This window comes from Ooceraea biroi, chromosome 12 (genome assembly GCF_003672135.1).
Source record: "Ooceraea biroi isolate clonal line C1 chromosome 12, Obir_v5.4, whole genome shotgun sequence".
Taxonomy (NCBI): Eukaryota; Metazoa; Arthropoda; class Insecta; order Hymenoptera; family Formicidae; genus Ooceraea; species Ooceraea biroi.
In genome coordinates, this window is record NC_039517.1 from 4,282,606 (window position 1) to 4,299,764 (window position 17,159).

General features: G+C 42.6%; 3 protein-coding genes across 7 annotated transcripts; 2 read left to right on the top strand and 1 right to left on the bottom strand.

Moving 5' to 3' along the window:
- Positions 1-453: 453 nt before the first annotated feature.
- Positions 454-3,299, top strand: LOC105285988 (dolichol kinase). 4 transcript variants are annotated; one of them, XM_011350586.3, is made up of 7 exons: positions 721-800; positions 1,079-1,332; positions 1,430-1,650; positions 1,728-1,916; positions 1,998-2,207; positions 2,297-2,624; positions 2,718-3,299. In XM_011350586.3, the coding sequence occupies exons 1-7, from the start codon at positions 721-723 to the stop codon at positions 2,849-2,851; spliced, it is 1,416 nt and encodes a 471-aa protein (XP_011348888.1). In that variant the 3' UTR covers positions 2,852-3,299. The 4 variants fall into 4 exon arrangements, with proteins under 4 accessions (XP_011348887.1, XP_011348888.1, XP_011348889.1 ...); XM_011350587.3 differs by having other exon boundaries at positions 2,297-2,599; XM_011350588.3 differs by having other exon boundaries at positions 2,297-2,593.
- Positions 3,300-3,558: 259 nt separating this feature from the next.
- On the bottom strand, positions 3,559-11,371 carry LOC105285987 (synaptotagmin-4). The gene is made up of 6 exons (XM_011350584.3): positions 11,165-11,371; positions 10,050-10,364; positions 9,598-9,971; positions 9,296-9,454; positions 8,886-9,203; positions 3,559-8,826 (listed from the first exon to the last, which is right to left on the bottom strand). The coding sequence occupies exons 1-6, from the start codon at positions 11,214-11,216 to the stop codon at positions 8,707-8,709; spliced, it is 1,338 nt and encodes a 445-aa protein (XP_011348886.1). The 5' UTR covers positions 11,217-11,371; the 3' UTR covers positions 3,559-8,706.
- Positions 11,372-11,476: 105 nt separating this feature from the next.
- Positions 11,477-15,544, top strand: LOC105285986 (arrestin domain-containing protein 17). Of its 2 annotated transcripts, none has more exons than XM_020033835.2 (7): positions 11,477-11,601; positions 12,630-12,785; positions 13,606-13,817; positions 13,903-14,085; positions 14,191-14,402; positions 14,501-14,700; positions 14,777-15,537. In XM_020033835.2, exons 2-7 carry the CDS (start codon positions 12,689-12,691, stop codon positions 14,908-14,910), a joined length of 1,038 nt encoding a protein of 345 aa, XP_019889394.1. In that variant the 5' UTR covers positions 11,477-11,601; positions 12,630-12,688; the 3' UTR covers positions 14,911-15,537. The 2 variants fall into 2 exon arrangements, with proteins under 2 accessions (XP_019889394.1, XP_011348882.1); XM_011350580.2 differs by lacking the exon at positions 11,477-11,601 and adding an exon at positions 11,621-12,285 and having other exon boundaries at positions 14,777-15,544.
- The last annotated feature ends 1,615 nt before the right edge of the window (positions 15,545-17,159 follow it).

Genomic DNA, 17,159 nt, shown 5'->3' on the forward strand with positions numbered 1-17,159 from the left:
GACAAAAATTGTTGGAGTTTGGCTGGGATGTGCTACCTCACCCACCGTATTCACCAGACATTGCACCTTCAGACTTTCACTTATTTAGGTCTTTGCAAAATTCTCTTAGCGGCAAGAACTTCAACTCTTTGATCGACATAAAAAACCACCTTGAGGAACTTTTCGCCGAGAAACCTAAGAAGTTCTGGGAGAATGGAATCTTCCAGTTGCGTGAAAGATGGACAAAAGTTGTGAAACAAAACGGTGCATACATAAGTCAATAAATATTTATCGACATAAAAAAATGTTGCCTTTGAATTTTCCTTCAAAATCGGCACGAACTTTCCGGACGACCCAATATAATAGTTAAATATGTATCATATGTGATGCAGAGAAGGAATGGTAAAAGAATGCCAATTTAATAACTTTTTAATATTTTGTAACTTTTATAATTATTTAATAACTTATAATTTCGAGATAATTGCGATATAGAATGTTGGTATATGAGCACCTGACACGCAGTGCGTGCCGCACGCGAGCGACAGTGTGCATACGTACTATCAGCGCGTATCGATATCATGGTGTCATTCGGAAAAGTGCAGTGGGAAATAATAGGAGTCGACGCTATCTCTCGTGTGTTGATTATTCACGATCATTTTCCGTGTTCAAAGTACGGTGACGTTAGGCGGCGTGGTCACCCCGATGCTGTGAAAAGTCATCTTTTCTAATCACGAGAGGAAAATGGAGACGTTGATTGCACGATACAAGCATTTCGAGGAGAAGATATTGCAAAATGTCAAGCGCAATGGTATACAACATCGGTACGCTGCTGACAAGTTACATATTCTTTCTCTTTTTTTTTCTCCAGTGGAGGAAGATAACCTCAAAGTGCAAACCGCTCTTACGTCTCGTAGCTATCACAAATTTGTAGCGCGAACGTTACGCTGCAAATCGTTTCACTCGATATCGACGTCGCACGCTCGTGGTCCAACAATGAGAATTTTCAGTTGGATGAAAATCAACGATGATACTCGAGGAGGGAAACCTTGGGTGAGGTTGGACATTTCATTATTATGTATCATGGATTTGTCGTTTGTAGGCCAAACGCGAGCAGTGGATTATGGCTAGGTACTTTGGTTGGCTTGAGTGCCGTGATCACGATATTGAGGGAGGAGAACAGCTACTCCGAAATATGTTTGCTTGTGGGAATCACAGGCTTCGGTCTCGTTCTTTCTACCTGTTGCCTTTACACACGACTATCGATGCAAGGAGTCGCGGCAAAGGATTTTCACGTCGTATATTTTCTGCCTGCGATCGTAACGTCCATGCTGTTTCTGCTTGCGGCCAACAGAGGTATACCGATTCACGAATTCACCCTTAATTGCCGTAAGAGGATCCTGAGTGACCCTGAGCGCATGCTTCTACTGATTTCTTTATTAAATGTCAACAGGATTGTTAACGAGCGTCACGTGGGGCGTGACTGTTGGCAGTTTGGGCACATGGGGCGTCCTGCAACTAATGTCAGCCTTTCCGTACTGCTTCACGATGGGAGAAGCGACGGCAGTTATGCACAGTTGTATCTTGTTCTTGATGTCGGCCGTTACCAATTTACCTCTGCGATATCATTTACCTCCAATTCACGATAACGACATCAGCACAGTTTTGTTGCAGGTACAGAAACGCACGCGTCCGTTTCTTCTCTGTGATATCACTTATCCTTAACTCACTTGCGTGATGCATTTTTACAGGTGGGAATACTGTATGTAATGTCAGTGTGCCTTCTGTGTGGATATTTTCCTATTCTGCACAACACAAAATACTTTTACTCAATGACCGTCAGTCTCCTATGTTTCATAACTGTTCCGCTACTTTGCATCATTCTTGACCAAAACCCAGTAATGTGGATCATTACTTTTATGTTTAACGATCGTAAGAGGGTAAGTAGCGACACGACGTCTCTCTTCAATCGCAATTGCATTTAAATCGAATCGATCTTACTTCAATAAAATTGTTTACAGGCCGCGATAGTCGCATACTGGGCAGTGTGTCTCTTGCTGAGCATCTTTACCATAATGTGTCAAATATTATCCAAGTCACAAGCTACGAGCTCTTGTAGAAAAAGCTTTCACATTTTAGCCATATTTGTATATATTCCTGGCATGATATACGATCCTTCATTGTTGTACTTGGCCAGCGGAGTGATGCTGGCGCTGTTTATTGCTCTCGAGGTACAATATCATACAATTATCGTGCAATACATCAGTCAATGTAATTGATATTTATTTTCTGCGCTAACAATGGTGTTAATGAATTCCAGACAATCAGACTTTTAAAGATTCCGCCCTTGGGAGAAATTTTGCATGAAGGATTTACTCTATTTGTCGATGAGAAAGACTCTTTACTCTCACTGACAGCCATATATCTATTATGTGGCTTATCGTTTTCTCTTTGGATGCCTACCAGTAATTTGACACTGTTGGTGTTGTTCAGCGGCGTGTTGACGATAGGAATCGGTGACACTGCTGCAAACTTTGTCGGATGCAGATGGGGTTCGCACAAGTGGGTCGGCACAGAGAAAACTATCGAAGGCACCGTCGCATGCGTGTTTTGCCAAGTTTGTGTAATACTCGGTTTAACATTCTGCGGTATATTTCGGTTCTTGTATCTTTTCAACAAGCGTTCTTCACTTTTCACTAAGGCTCTTGCTCTTATTTGCGTTTTTACTCGTATTTTTCCAGGTTTCGTGGACAGTCACTGGCTACTGCTGAGAAGCATCTTGGCGGCTGTATCGGTGTCGTTGATCGAGGCACGCACAAATCAGGTGGACAATTTGGCCTTGCCGTTGTTCATGTACGTGTGCTTGATGATATAAGCACACGTGCGCCGTTCTTCCCGTTTTGATAATTCAATGCGAATTATCCTCTTTAAATAAACAAATGTAATTAGTCACGAAATGTCACTGTTGCGAGCATGGTTGTTTATAGGTATTACGTTGTTAAGCACACAATGACGATGTACAAATATTTATAATTATAATAGTTCTTCATGTGTGTGCGTTAGATATTATATATATATTTTTTCTATATATATATACATATATATATATATATATAACATTTATCCAAAGATGTAATAGATGCAATCTGTAGAGGAAAGATTGATGTGAGATCGCATTTACATTTTACGGACTTGTACTTTTTTAAGATATGTGAAATATTATAGTTATAATGTGTATCTCCGACAAAGCATTTTTGTAAGTTACGTAAACTTTCTGACAAAGAGCTATTAATGCAAATAAAATATTTTTCTAATTATTTGAAATTATTGTGTTTCTACCTTATCCTTATTTTTAAAAACAAACCGTTTATGAATGATTGCGTTGCGAGAAAGATTGCCTCAATTAAATGACTTGATAAATTTTTCATCAGTTTCGATGTAATGTACCTTTAGCCTTACACAATTTGTTGTATTGGTACGTAAGATCGTTTCCGATCTTGCCGTTTTGTTTTAGAAAAACAGGACAGAGTTGACATGAGATGTAAGAGTAATTATTGCATTTATTAAGATGTTTATTTTAGAGCGCTTTATTGACCACACAGCCTTAATATCTGCTTACGCACAGTATTTTCTCACACGCCGCATCCTTTAGTCTATAATGTTTATGAATGCTTAAAAAGCATCAGTACTTTATCAATTCGATGTAACATAAAAGGAGAATTTTGGCAAACATTATACATATGTACATACATCATGTGTGTGTGTGTGTATCTCACAATACAAGCAATAATTTCTAATATCCACATACTGATTTATATAGAAAATTGTGTCTTTCCTTTTTTTCTTGTTGGGATTAATCTCTTCTCAACTATAGCTATAGTGCAGCTACTGACAAACTGATTTATTCTAGAGCTAGATAAAGCTAAATAATAAAGTTTGTCTATGCGATATTTTTTGTAATTTTGTTTTATACGTAACTACAATATTTAAACAATTGGAATGTCTTTATTACAACGTACAATTATTTATTTATCATGTAAAAGCGGCAAAGAAGCAAAACAATTAAAACAATCAAAGGAATTAAGTACCGAATTAACAAGAACGATGATTTTCGAGCATTTCGTATCGTCGCCCATTATCTTACAGCGTGTCTGTCGATCTCGAGCACTCTTCTTCATCAGTTTTAAATCAAATAATTATCGAGAAGACCAATAACGCATCAATATTTTCTCGTGCTCACAAAATCGATTTCGCACGAGAGATCGTAGCCTTCACGGTTCACAGGAGAGCGACAGACGGATGTACGTTGTGTTTCACTATATGTACTACTTATTATACTCGTTTTGTGTGTGTGTGTGTGTGTGTGAATCTGTGATTTATATAATTGTGTTTATAATTGTATAGCAATGAAATAAATATCCTGTAATGTTCGATCGTGTAATGCCGTTCGTTTCTTAGTGAGTCGACAACATGTCGTGTTCGCTATCTTAAAACGTACTTAAAACTTATTATTCGGTGTATTTCTTGAGTCTTCGTATGATATATTGCGACTTTTCTGTCATACTTTCGATCACGGTGATTACTGTTATACTTGCATCATATCGCAATCAGCGATTAATCATGTTTCTTCTCCTTGCGCGCATCGCGTCTCATCCTTTCCAGCTATAAAAGAGGATAATGGAGTGTGCACGCAGTATAAAACTTCTCTTCAAATTACGAAGAGAACAATGTCCTTCCTATCCAATTTGATCTCATTCAAAGTTTTCGAATGCGTAAAACCAAAGACTTGCTGAGCGCCTAATAAACATACAAAATTGATGATCGTGCTTGCATTTACGATCGATCAAGCCAAACATTTCTCTTTCAGGTTGCGCAAGATTCATATTGTGATATGATGAAGTGTAATAAAAAAATAAGCATTCGTTAATTATGCGTTGCTGAATATTGACTTTTACTTTCGAAATGAAAGTCACGTTGTTTCGTGATTTGCCAGTGTCGATTTGCACGTTATCGATCTCATCGACAATAGCGCCAACAAAGGACAATTAGTACAATCCAGACTAACAAGGCAAATTGCAAAGAAAGGATAATAAAGGTAAAATAAGATATAAATAAAGGTGATTGCAATATTGCAGTTTGCAATATAGTCTCACCAAATGATTACTACTGTATAAACCGGAAGAGTTTGTACAGTACCGCGCGGAGCATTTTGCTTCTCACTTTTCACGTATACAAAGTCGATCATAAAAATAATCAGACTGATCTTTAGCGTTTGCGAAAGTGATCGATCTGATCGTCTTTTTGACAAACCGTATATGTATACATACAGCGTTATGTCGAGCCTCCTTCCTTGTCTTATGCTGACTATGCAACAATCAATTAAGTCGTCACTTTTCATCAATTACATATGTACAATCGCGATGCGGGCCAAGACTATCCGTAGTCCAGCTACTCTTAAAAGTAACAGTTCTCGCTTGTTGCTCCTTTATTTGTAAGAATAGAATTCAAACTTGATACATTATCACGCATCGATGCATTGCACTTTCAGACTCGTTCGAGTTTGCGATTTTTCTCCGAGCCTTACTCCGTGCATTGTACACGACGTAACGAGAATAGAAAGAGGATTATTATCGACGAAACAAGTCAAAAAACTCGGAGTGCCTCTCTCAGTTTTACAACATTGAGAGTATACAGGGTGTCCCGAATTTAAATGTCCAAACTTCGGGAGCGTGTAGGGGATGATAAATCAAAAATAAAAAGTCCTTTAGAGATATGCTCGTTTTTACTTCGTTTTGGAAAAATCGCAAAAGAGAAAACGTAGACTTCACACTTATTTATTCATGTTGTCACTTGCTTAATGTAAATGTAGATATCCCTAGCATTACCGTCACAGAAACCATACACGAAAACCATATCAGCATATTCAACGTTAGAATATGTATGCGGCATTGTGACAGGAGTAATTCACTCGATGGCTTCTGATGAGTAACTGACGAATTTATAGGAGAGAAGCAGAAATGTAAACAAAAAAAGAAATGTAAACAAACAAAGGAAGTGCGAGAGTATGCGCGGCGCCGATTTTCAAACAGAAGAATTCCGGAACGACGAGTCATTGCTGCATGAAATCTACGTTTTCTTTTTTGCGATTTTTCCAAAACGAAGTAAAAACGAGCATATCTCTAAAGGACTTTTTATTTTTCATTTATCATCCCCTACACGCTCCCGAAGTTTGGACATTTAAATTCGGGACACCCTGTATATTACGCACGATATCATAATCAGATCGGAGACGCGTGCGTTGGATGAATTCAGCAAAGTACAGCGACTCTTAAACTTTCGTCGATCTTGCCGCACGATCTGAGATGACGCGTTAACTCCAGACGGATTTAACATCGTGCTACAAACCTAGTGACGTAACTACTATTAATTAAGCACAAGTAAACGGTGGCAAGTACAGGATCTCGCAATGTTACTCCAACTCGAGGAGAAGGACAATGACTTTTGAGATTCTCATTACGAAATAAAAATATAAATCCCTTTTGCTAATTACTTTGGAGATATATCATCAATAAAGAGTTTTCTTTTTTTCTCTTGTTATTAATCATGCGAGTCGTGCAAAAGAGGGAGGCTTCTTCTCAAGTCATTCCTCAAGAGCCGAGAATTTACGGTCGCACGAAGCACGTATCTTTCATACTCGCCTCTAACACGCGCGATATGCGCGGCCTTTCGATCGCGAGTAAACGATGCGCATCACATAAATAAAATGGATTAAAGCAAATTAACAAGGAATTCGATTAATATCGGTTAAATATCGGTTAAAGGTGCATCTCCCTTTCTGCGACGATGCACCGATGCACACTTGCATTTAAGATCGTAATGCAGTAGCCAAGCAAATCCATTTCATCTACATGATGCGACATCTCTAACGATCGAAAGGTCAATCGGTCGGTGTGCGCGCACCGATACTCTTCTTTCACGGTATCGTTATCCAACTGGTCGGAAATCTTAATATCTATGTTATGTCATAAAGCACATCCTGCAAGCTATATCCATCCCGTGATCGCGTGCCGTTACGTCCTGAAGCAACGATATCGTTGCACCGATCACCTGATCAACGAGCAATCCTGTCCGCGTTCACACCCAGAAAACGAAAGAATACGTCACGGACCCGAGTCCCGATAAATGAATAATTTACCGTTTTTTGGCGGTCAAAGTTCGAAGAATATCGGTTAAATATCGGTTAAAGGTGCATCTCCCTTTCTGCGACGATGCACCGATGCACACTTGCATTTAAGATCGTAATGCAGTAGCCAAGCAAATCCATTTCATCTACATGATGCGACATCTCTAACGATCGAAAGGTCAATCGGTCGGTGTGCGCGCACCGATACTCTTCTTTCACGGTATCGTTATCCAACTGGTCGGAAATCTTATTATCTATGTTTATGTCATAAAGCACATCCTGCAAGCTATATCCATCCCGTGATCGCGTGCCGTTACGTCCTGAAGCAACGATATCGTTGCACCGATCACCTGATCAACGAGCAATCCTGTCCGCGTTCACACCCAGAAAACGAAAGAATACGTCACGGACACGAGTCCCGACAAATGAATAATTTACCGTTTTTTGGCGGTCAAAGTTCGAAGAATATCGGTTAAATATCGGTTAAAGGTGCATCTCCCTTTCTGCGACGATGCACCGATGCACACTTGCATTTAAGATCGTAATGCAGTAGCCAAGCAAATCCATTTCATCTACATGATGCGACATCTCTAACGATCGAAAGGTCAATCGGTCGGTGTGCGCGCACCGATACTCTTCTTTCACGGTATCGTTATCCAACTGGTCGGAAATCTTAATATCTATGTTTATGTCATAAAGCACATCCTGCAAGCTATATCCATCCCGTGATCGCGTGCCGTTACGTCCTGAAGCAACGATATCGTTGCACCGATCACCTGATCAACGAGCAATCCTGTCCGCGTTCACACCCAGAAAACGAAAGAATACGTCACGGACACGAGTCCCGACAAATGAATAATTTACCGTTTTTTGGCGGTCAAAGTTCGAAGAATATCGGTTAAATATCGGTTAAAGGTGCATCTCCCTTTCTGCGACGATGCACCGATGCACACTTGCATTTAAGATCGTAATGCAGTAGCCAAGCAAATCCATTTCATCTACATGATGCGACTTCTCTAACGATCGAAAGGTCAATCGGTCGGTGTGCGCGCACCGATACTCTTCTTTCACGGTATCGTTATCCAACTGGTCGGAAATCTTAATATCTATGTTTATGTCATAAAGCACATCCTGCAAGCTATATCCATCCCGTGATCGCGTGCCGTTACGTCCTGAAGCAACGATATCGTTGCACCGATCACCTGATCAACGAGCAATCCTGTCCGCGTTCACACCCAGAAAACGAAAGAATACGTCACGGACCCGAGTCCCGACAAATGAATAATTTACCGTTTTTTGGCGGTCAAAGTTCGAAGTAAAGAATTTGCATCGATCATTTAGCCGATCCTCCGTACCGGCGGCGACCATGGATGGACGAGCTACTCGTTTCAAGCCTAATATACATCGAGTATTAGGTTTACAAAACAGACACCCTACCTCGTCGTAGGGTTTCAGGGATCGGGTTGATAGTTTCACAGCGGAGGGGGATATGGGATTCTAGAGAAATCGGAGACGAGAGAACTCGGACTGATACTGAGGAGGCCGGTTTACTCTCGCAATTTATGCCAGTCGGCTATCTGTCGTCGCGGTGAGCTGCACACCTCCTTCCAATGGTTGACGGCGGAGCCCTGACACTTTGGTCCGCCGAACTCTAGCCGGCCGATCACCTAAAGAAAACCAATTGTCAGGACGTACGCGTCGGGCGACGGAGCAGCGTCGAGCTTACCTCGTTCTTCGTGACTCGGTCCCAATCCAGTAGCATGAACTCGAGGCTGACATTGTTAAGTCCGTCCGCGCCGTTCGGTATATCAAAGACGAAAGATTCGTTAAACACCGGGCTTAACGTGCGCTTCTTCACGTGCGTCTTTTTCTTGGCGATGCGTTGCTGATTGTACAGCAGGTAGATCTTGACGTACGGATCAGCGAGTCCGGTCACGTCCATTTTCGGTAGATTACGCGCTTTTAACACCACCACCGTCAATCGGCTGGTGACCGGTTGCCAGCAAAGGGAGACCAGCAGCTCACCTCGTCCTTGCGACTGTATCTGTCGATACGATCATTTTCGCGATATTTATCGTAACGTGTCGCGAAATCCTCGAGATCCTCGACCGTTTTCCGCGTGAGGATCACACTTACCTTGAGATTTCTGGGGCATATTTTTCGACAGAGAGATATCTCTTGATTATCCGCGTCTTCCAAGCCGGGCACCGACGATAAAGCACACGTCAGTTCTCCGATGATGTCGTCGCGCGAGTATCTGTCGAAACTCAGCACGATGAAGTGTAAGCTAATTTTCTGCAATCATAATCATCAAACAGATTAATCTCGTTTCAAGTGGAAGCATTGCTTTCGTCAGCTCTTGCAATTCTTTCTTTATTTAGCTGAATCAAGTGATTTGTTTAGCCAAAGCAATTGAGTCGACGTAGCGCTCGGCATACCTGAAGTTGACTCTGCGATATGCCGAAAAATGTGAAATCCTCGTCGTACACTGGATCCCTGGTGTTCCTGAGAACTCTAGTCTTCACGTGATGTTGTTTGTCGGGCAATAATTGCAGCTTCACGTAAGGATCGCTGGTCGCGTTCTGTTGGCCTCTCGCGGGGAGTCCCTTGCACTTGACCACGGTGACAGCAAGCGCATTCTGTTCGCTCCGGTATCGCAACTTGAAGACCAGCTGGCCCAAATTGTCCTTGTCGTTCTCGGCCGTTTGACTCTTCTCGCGCTCGACCTTCTCGTTGTTCTCCAGTTCGGCCTTGTCACGCTCGTTCTCTATACTTACAGCGACTTCGACGGGCGGCGTTTCAACCGGGGTACCTGTGTCGTCGTCGTCGAGATGATTATCAAGTTCAATCGAATGAACAGAAGCTAGAACTTTTCGAAAGTCGAGGGTACCTGCGCTCTGCGGTGTTCTCGGCTGAGACGCGGGATTCGACGATTGGGACCCGGTCGGGCTCGGCGTTTGTCCGCCGGAACCGGGTGGACTCTTGGCCGGTCCCGTCGGCGACGGGCTCTTCTTCAGGTAGTGGCTCGTGCTGCCGGGACTCTTAACCGCCGTCGGCTTCCGGTGCGGCGGCCTGAACGCGAGAGACTTGTCGGAGCTCAGCTTGGTGTGCTCGCGACGTCGTCGGCAGAGCCACCAGGTCATCGCGACGGCGCACAGTAGAAAAGCGGCGCCGATGCACAGCGTCACCAGCGTCGCCGTCGAGACTGAAAAATCACGCGCGCGCGCGCGCGTCTTTTCTTTTTTCTTTCCTTTTCGACTTTTTGATTTTTCAATCTCGCTGTCGTAATTATACGCGATTTATCGCGACTAGCGCCGCGCCGCAAAATGCTGCATAAAAGTAAACGAGGACCGAGTAGCAAAGCAAACTACCGACGTACGCGAGAGTGACGTATGAGAAAATCAACGCGTACGCGCAAGGGGATGGCAAAACGGTCTCTCTTCGATCTTTGGTTGTTTGATATCATGCAAAAGCGCGAAATGCGAAAAACACGCAACACTATCGTGTGCCGTGTACATACATACAGGTATCGCAAATAAATCTACGCGAATGCATCGCGTGACTGCATCGCCTTCTCGGTGCAATCGCCGCGCGATATGCGAATCTACATGGTCGGACCAGTCCACATCAGCGAGTTACGTATCGTTCAATTTTCCAACGCTTTTTACGACGGAATCGATTCCGTCCTCATGATTGTCAAATAGATCGCGAATAATTACGAGCAAGGAACGCGCCGTACATTTTCGACATGTCGCAAAAGGTCTGGAGAACGCGCAATTATCGCTCAATTCCGCGCGAACAACGATTTCGTGCGGTTGAGCAAATTGGGAAGACGAGAGATGACAGCTGTCGGCGTTCCGCGAACGCCATCGTCGGAGAACGCTCACGTGACGCGGATGAAACGGGGGACAGTTGGTCAATCTTGCGACGAACCGAGCGGTTGTGAGTAAACGGGGAGCTACCGTGTTGCACGCCGGAAGGAACGCGGACGTCGACGGGACTCACCAGACTCGACAGGTCGAATGAGGGGTCCATCCTCCGTCACTCTACCGACCATCTTCGGCCACGCTGCTGCTCGAGCGTTTTAAAAGGATGCCTGAGCAAGATTCTCGGCCACGACGCACTAGACTAGAGTATGTATTTACGGGCGGCGCGTGCAGCCCGTCCTCCGCGGCGCTCTATGGTTCGACTGTTGGTCGAAACGCACATGGATCAATAGCCCCTGACGAGTAGCGGGGCTTGCGCGAAGGGGATGACGCGCCACCACCGATGCCTTGGCGGCAGAATGCGACCGGACGGTGCGATCCGCGCGAGAGACGAAATAGGTGGTGGTCGTCTTGTAATAAAAAAACGCACGTAAGAAGATACAAGAGAGAGAGAGAGAGAGAAGCAAAGCGTAGGAAGCGTAAGTGACACGTGGTCTCCCAAGTCGCAGCGGGTTGGTAAGTCGATACGAAGGAGAGACTTTTATGCCACGGGGCACGTACTTTTGCGGCAAAAGCGCAGAAACGTTAAAGACGAGCATCGAACAGACTCGAGCATTCGAGAACTCGCGCGGTCGTTTCGATTTGTCGGCGCGCCAATAAATCAGCGCCGGTCGCAAGATCTCGAGCGAACGAGGAGCGAATTCTGCGCGAGCTTCTGCATCTTCCTGAATAAAGGGGGGAAGGGAATAAAAATGGATGGTTGCATCTCGATGCAGCTTCGCGCGGAGCTTCTGCAAGGATGCCCGCGCTCGTCGCGCGAGGACGGCCCTGGCGTCGACCGGAGTTTCAACGCCGATTGCGTCACATCCGTCGTTTGCGCGAGTAGAACGGTAGCGACGCGTCGTCACGGCTCGATATAGCTCGAGCGACGCGCTCGGATCGCGATGTCGGAGCAGAAGGCCGGCGACGTCGAACGTATCGCGTTAGACGTCAGCGGACTTTGGTGGATGCCGCGCGTACGGAGCGATCGGGAGTTCGGACGACGGGCGGAGATCGGGTGAAGAGAAGCGTAAACCAACCGAAGCATGGGTCTCAAAGACTTTCGTATAGCGTTTGACAATCAGTGGAGCACGTATTATCCCGGTCAAACGGTGACGGGTAACATCGTCGTTGCACTGGACAGCACAAAGAAGATTCGCGGTGAGTCGTCATGCTTGATCGATCGGACGCGAAACGAGTCCGTCTTTGCAGATTGTCGTTGCGTGCTTCATACATGTTATTGCATATAGTTTCGCTGATTACAAACACAGTTTGTAATATATATATATGTGTGTGTGTGTGTTAAGCTACATGCAACACAGATTAAAGATGTGTAAATGGTGTGTTTACACCTGCCGCGACACAAACTCTCGTGAATAATTTGAAGAATGTCATTATATTCTTCATATAAAAAATAATAAATTACGCTTATATATGGCTATATAAGCGTAATTTATCTGGACGATTCAAATCCCCAATGGCCATTTCTTTCGACTTTTACGTAGGTATAAGTGTAACAGCGAAAGGCGAAGCAAATACTTGTTGGACAACTGACAAACAAGAGATGGATGAGAACGGACAATATCGAGAGGGAACTCAAACCGTAACTGCTCACGAAGAGTATTTCAAAACAAAATACTACTTGATTGGATCATCTTCCGGTAAGTCAAAAGTTCTTCGTTGCACGGTTATTTTTCTTCGTTCAATAACAAGTTTGGGTAATTATGTACTTTAACGGACCCAGCCCCGATGACCTTGACCTTGACATATGTTGTCAAGGTCACCCTCCTGAGTGACCTTGAAGAGGTTTTAGCCGTCGCTCGTTGTTTATTCAAAAGTTATTAACAAAAGAAGTTTAATAATTTTGCACGAATTTTCAGCTGTCCACGCGAAGCAAGGCTTGAGTTTGACATATATTACAAAAGTCACCTTTCCGAATAACCCGCACTAGGTTTCACCCTTCGCTCGTTGTTTGTTAAAAAGTTATTAGCAAAAATGTTTAATGAATAAAGCATAATTTTACGATACCATATACATTTACGAAAGAGTATATTTGATGGAATTTTAGCTTTAAATCAGAAATAGGTTTGGGTTAGGTTAGGTTAGGTTAAGTTAAAGCAGAGAATACTTTGTATTTAACTGTTTGTGCTTGTGGTTAAAGTGAAGAATACTTTGTACTTATATTAAAAGAAACTATTCTATATATTAACAATTCACTGCTTTAAATGACTTTCCTTTCTTCGTTCATATACGTATTCGTCGTTTATATCTTTCAATATTCAATATTCTTTCAAAATAACTACTATATTTTCAAAATTTCTTTTGTTTATAACTTTTTAACAAACGACGAGCGACGGCTAAAACTTCTTCAAGGTCACTCATGAGGGTGACATTGACAACATATGTCAAGGTCAAGGTCATCGGGGCTGGGTCCGTTAAAGTACATAATTACCCAAGTTTGTACGAGGATCTTTTCATCAGGTGGAGAAATCGAGATACAGTCCGGGGAACACAAATTCCCATTCGCTTGCTCCTTACCGTTGCATCTACCGAGCAGCTTCGAATCGGACTTTGGGCACATTCGTTATATCGTGAAAGCCACGCTAGATCGACCGTGGAAGTTCGATCAAGACGTCAAGAGTCCATTCACGGTCATCGCTCCCTTAGACTTGAACACAGAACCAAAAGCGGCTGTTTGTATTAAACTCTAATCTATCGTCATGCATTTCCGTCGCGACACGATACGAATGGCAGTAGCAAGTGCAATTAGATTTTCAGGAATCCGTGCGACAAGAGATGAGTAAGACGTTCTGTTGCCTATGTTGCGCCACGCCACCGTTGACCGTAAATTTTGCGTTGCCAGCTCGAGGATACGTGCCTGGACAGTCGATGCCGATAAAGATAAACGTTGAGAATTCGTCAAACGTCGTTGTAAACGCCGTAAAACTTGCCCTCTATAAGGTACGTAATGACGATTCCGCTCCGCGGGATTGAATTTTAGCATTTTAAAGCCACTCGAAGGAAAACGTCTCTCACCAACGAGTAATGACGCATCGTAAAGTCCAGATTGTGACTCTTCGCGCCACTACACCGCACACGGATACTAAAACGGAGGAGACTGTGGTGACGGAAGTCAGCAAGGGTCCGATCGAGCGCGGTGAAATCGCCGATTACGAGCAGCACCTGGATATTCCTCCTACCCCACCCTCGAATCTCGCTCAATGTGGCATTATCGATCTCGAGTACAATTTGAAAGTGGAAGCGCGCGTTGAAGGGTGGTTGGTATAACATTGATTCTATCTATCGTTTTCTGCAATTGAGATTAATCATTGTTCTCGTTATCATTTTAAACTTTACGTTTTAACTTCACTTTCAGGTATCATATGAACCTCTCCGACAAGACGCTCATCTTTGTGGGAACGGTTCCGCTCGCCGCTTATCACGCCCCGACCGCACCACCTCCTCAAGTAGACGGCGGTTATCCCGCAACGAAGCCACCCGAGGCCGGTTTCGTCGTACCTTCGGCGGACACCGCGCTACCCCCGATACCGGAATCGCATTTGTATCCAAACTTACGTAAGGATAAAGACTCTCAGTGTCTGCGCTTCTCTCGCGTACGTGTAATCTCTTTTGATTCGTCTCTCTTTCGCAGCCCCACCATCCTACGAGGAGTCGGTGCACGGCGCTAGAAGTATTCGCGAGCGCGGAGAGTCGGAACACGTTTACGGCCTGGCCAATCGTTTCGCACCAAGATACCCGATGTACAATTTTACGTCCGCGCAGTAACGGGGGAAACACGGCCGCATTGATCATTGATTATTATACGCAGAACTGAGACGCACATTCGCTCATCCTTTTTGCTTTTTTTTTTTTATTAAAGAATCGCTTTAAACATTTAGTGCGCCAAGCGCTCTTTTGATAACACTCTTTTTGTAACGAGTATCGAGTTTGAAGTAACGAACACTGGTTCTGCGCGTTTGGATTGCAAAGATGTTTGCTTATACATACATGTATTTATACAAATTGTGTGTTTATATGAAATATACAAAAACGGATGCAAAGTGCGCCCCAAATGCAAATGTAAAAATAGTACTTGGAGGCGTGCATGTTGTTTGATGAAGAAATTATGTTTTGCGTGCGAGTTTAGAATTTGTTTATATAAACTTCTCACTTCTTATCACGATACGCATTAAGAGAATGCTACATTTTTTTGCAAAAGTCCCGCGGGGATAATAACCCTGCATCATCATCATCATCGAATCGACACTCGACGCGACGCGAGGCGTTCATTTTTCGCGTCTCACGTGTTTTACCGTCACGCGTAATTTACATTATCTCGATCGAAAGCATTTGCGCGCGACACTGTCGCAAGTTGAATAAAACACCAAAGCCGAAAAATAAAACACCAAAGCCGAAAAAATTTCTTTCGAGCGCATTCTAGTTCGATTGTTTATTTGAAAAGAAAAAACATGTTGGTCTCTGATCTTGTAAAATTTCTCACAGGGTTAGGTAACAGGTGAGTCAGTCTATAACCGGCGCGCAAGAAATGTAGAAAGTTAGAGAAATATAGTTGACGCGGACCTGATCGATGATACAGAGGTATCGTTGGACAGTCTCTTACGGCCTTGAGAGCGCTTTTGAAATGAAATATTTGTGAACCGTTGTCATCTAACTTTCCGCGGATACTCAATCAAGGAAGGAGACACGCGCGATCGAAGCAATCGTCGCGCGTGTTCGCGCAACGTTATTATCTTTGTATTTTATTATTATCTTTGCACTTGCCATGATAATATGTTACCATGATGAGCGCGTGCATTATGTCGTACGTAACGATTTCCTGCATCTTTGATGGCCTACCTGCCCATACAGCACGAAAATATTGCATATATATTGCAGGAATCTTCCACCGCAACGTAGCAACATTGCAAATTCACCGTGAAATGTCTCTGCAGCATTGCTATGGGATTGCAGGAATGTGAAAATGTCCGCTTTTCGGAACATTGCAACGAAACGTCATAATAATATTGCAATGCAATGAATTTGCAATAATTATAATTATTCATTATTATATACTTTAAATATTTTTAATTATATAACTTCAATATTTTTATTTATTAACATAAATAGACAATTATATGTAATATAACAATAGTAATAAAAAATGAAATAAACATTTTCTCTATTTTTGTTATAAAAAAGTAACTGTTCTTTATAAAAAAAAACTTAAAAATCCTCTTCTTGAGATATTATTTTTCCTTTAATTATATGTTCAAATATTTTTCCTTTAATTAAATAATTGAATCTTCTTCGTTTTTGTTTGCATGTTGCCTGTAAAAATAAAATAGGAATTAAAATTCATATATTAGCATAAAATTACATAAAAATATACATACTGCAAGTATGTATAGAATTATATGTAAAATGACATACTTTGATCTCTCAATCCTAACCGGAGCTTGAGCAAGCCACTTGGAAATGCATTCAGCAATTTCTGCATCAGTGGCATGATTGTGTATTTCACGAACAGCTTCTATAACAGAAAAAGTTATTAAAAATATTACAATTCTATTAATATGCAGTTTTCTAATAAATTTCCATAATTTTGAGGTTATAGTGATATAAACCGTGAGATAGGCAAATAGAGTGATTCTCTATTATAATTAATAGATACAAGATTTTAACAGCACACAAGTGCTATAATTAGACATAATATTATAAAAAGTACTTACCTTTTTCTTTTACGTAACTACTTTCTTTTAGAATGATGCTCGCGTCGTACAACCACCATGTTCTTTAGATAGTCGAAAGAGACAAACACCGCATGCACATATACAGGGTGGCCCATTTTAATTTATACAGTCGATTTTTTAAAAAACTAAAAGAGATACGAAAAAATGCTTCAGACAGACATGTCACGATTTCGAGGGGGACATAAGATGATACCATTGGTTTGACCTTGAATAGTCGTTTGAAGGTCACGCGAAGATCACCTTCAATTTCTTAAATTGAAACCCTAACTTTTTATTGCAGATTCT

Coding starts and splice junctions, on each gene's coding strand:
- LOC105285988 (XM_011350585.3), top strand. CDS start 721: ATGGAGACGTTGATTGCACGATACAAGCATTTCGAGGAGAAGATATTG. Junction 1,651..1,727: donor TCAGCACAGTTTTGTTGCAG/GTACAGAAACGC, acceptor GCATTTTTACAG/GTGGGAATACTGTATGTAAT. Junction 1,917..1,997: donor TGTTTAACGATCGTAAGAGG/GTAAGTAGCGAC, acceptor AATTGTTTACAG/GCCGCGATAGTCGCATACTG.
- LOC105285987 (XM_011350584.3), bottom strand. CDS start 11,216: ATGGTCGGTAGAGTGACGGAGGATGGACCCCTCATTCGACCTGTCGAG. Junction 9,455..9,597: donor TATCGCAGAGTCAACTTCAG/GTATGCCGAGCG, acceptor TTATGATTGCAG/AAAATTAGCTTACACTTCAT. Junction 8,827..8,885: donor ACCGAGTCACGAAGAACGAG/GTAAGCTCGACG, acceptor GGTTTTCTTTAG/GTGATCGGCCGGCTAGAGTT.
- LOC105285986 (XM_011350580.2), top strand. CDS start 12,171: ATGGGTCTCAAAGACTTTCGTATAGCGTTTGACAATCAGTGGAGCACG. Junction 14,403..14,500: donor GAAGCGCGCGTTGAAGGGTG/GTTGGTATAACA, acceptor CTTCACTTTCAG/GTATCATATGAACCTCTCCG. Junction 14,701..14,776: donor GCATTTGTATCCAAACTTAC/GTAAGGATAAAG, acceptor TCTCTTTCGCAG/CCCCACCATCCTACGAGGAG.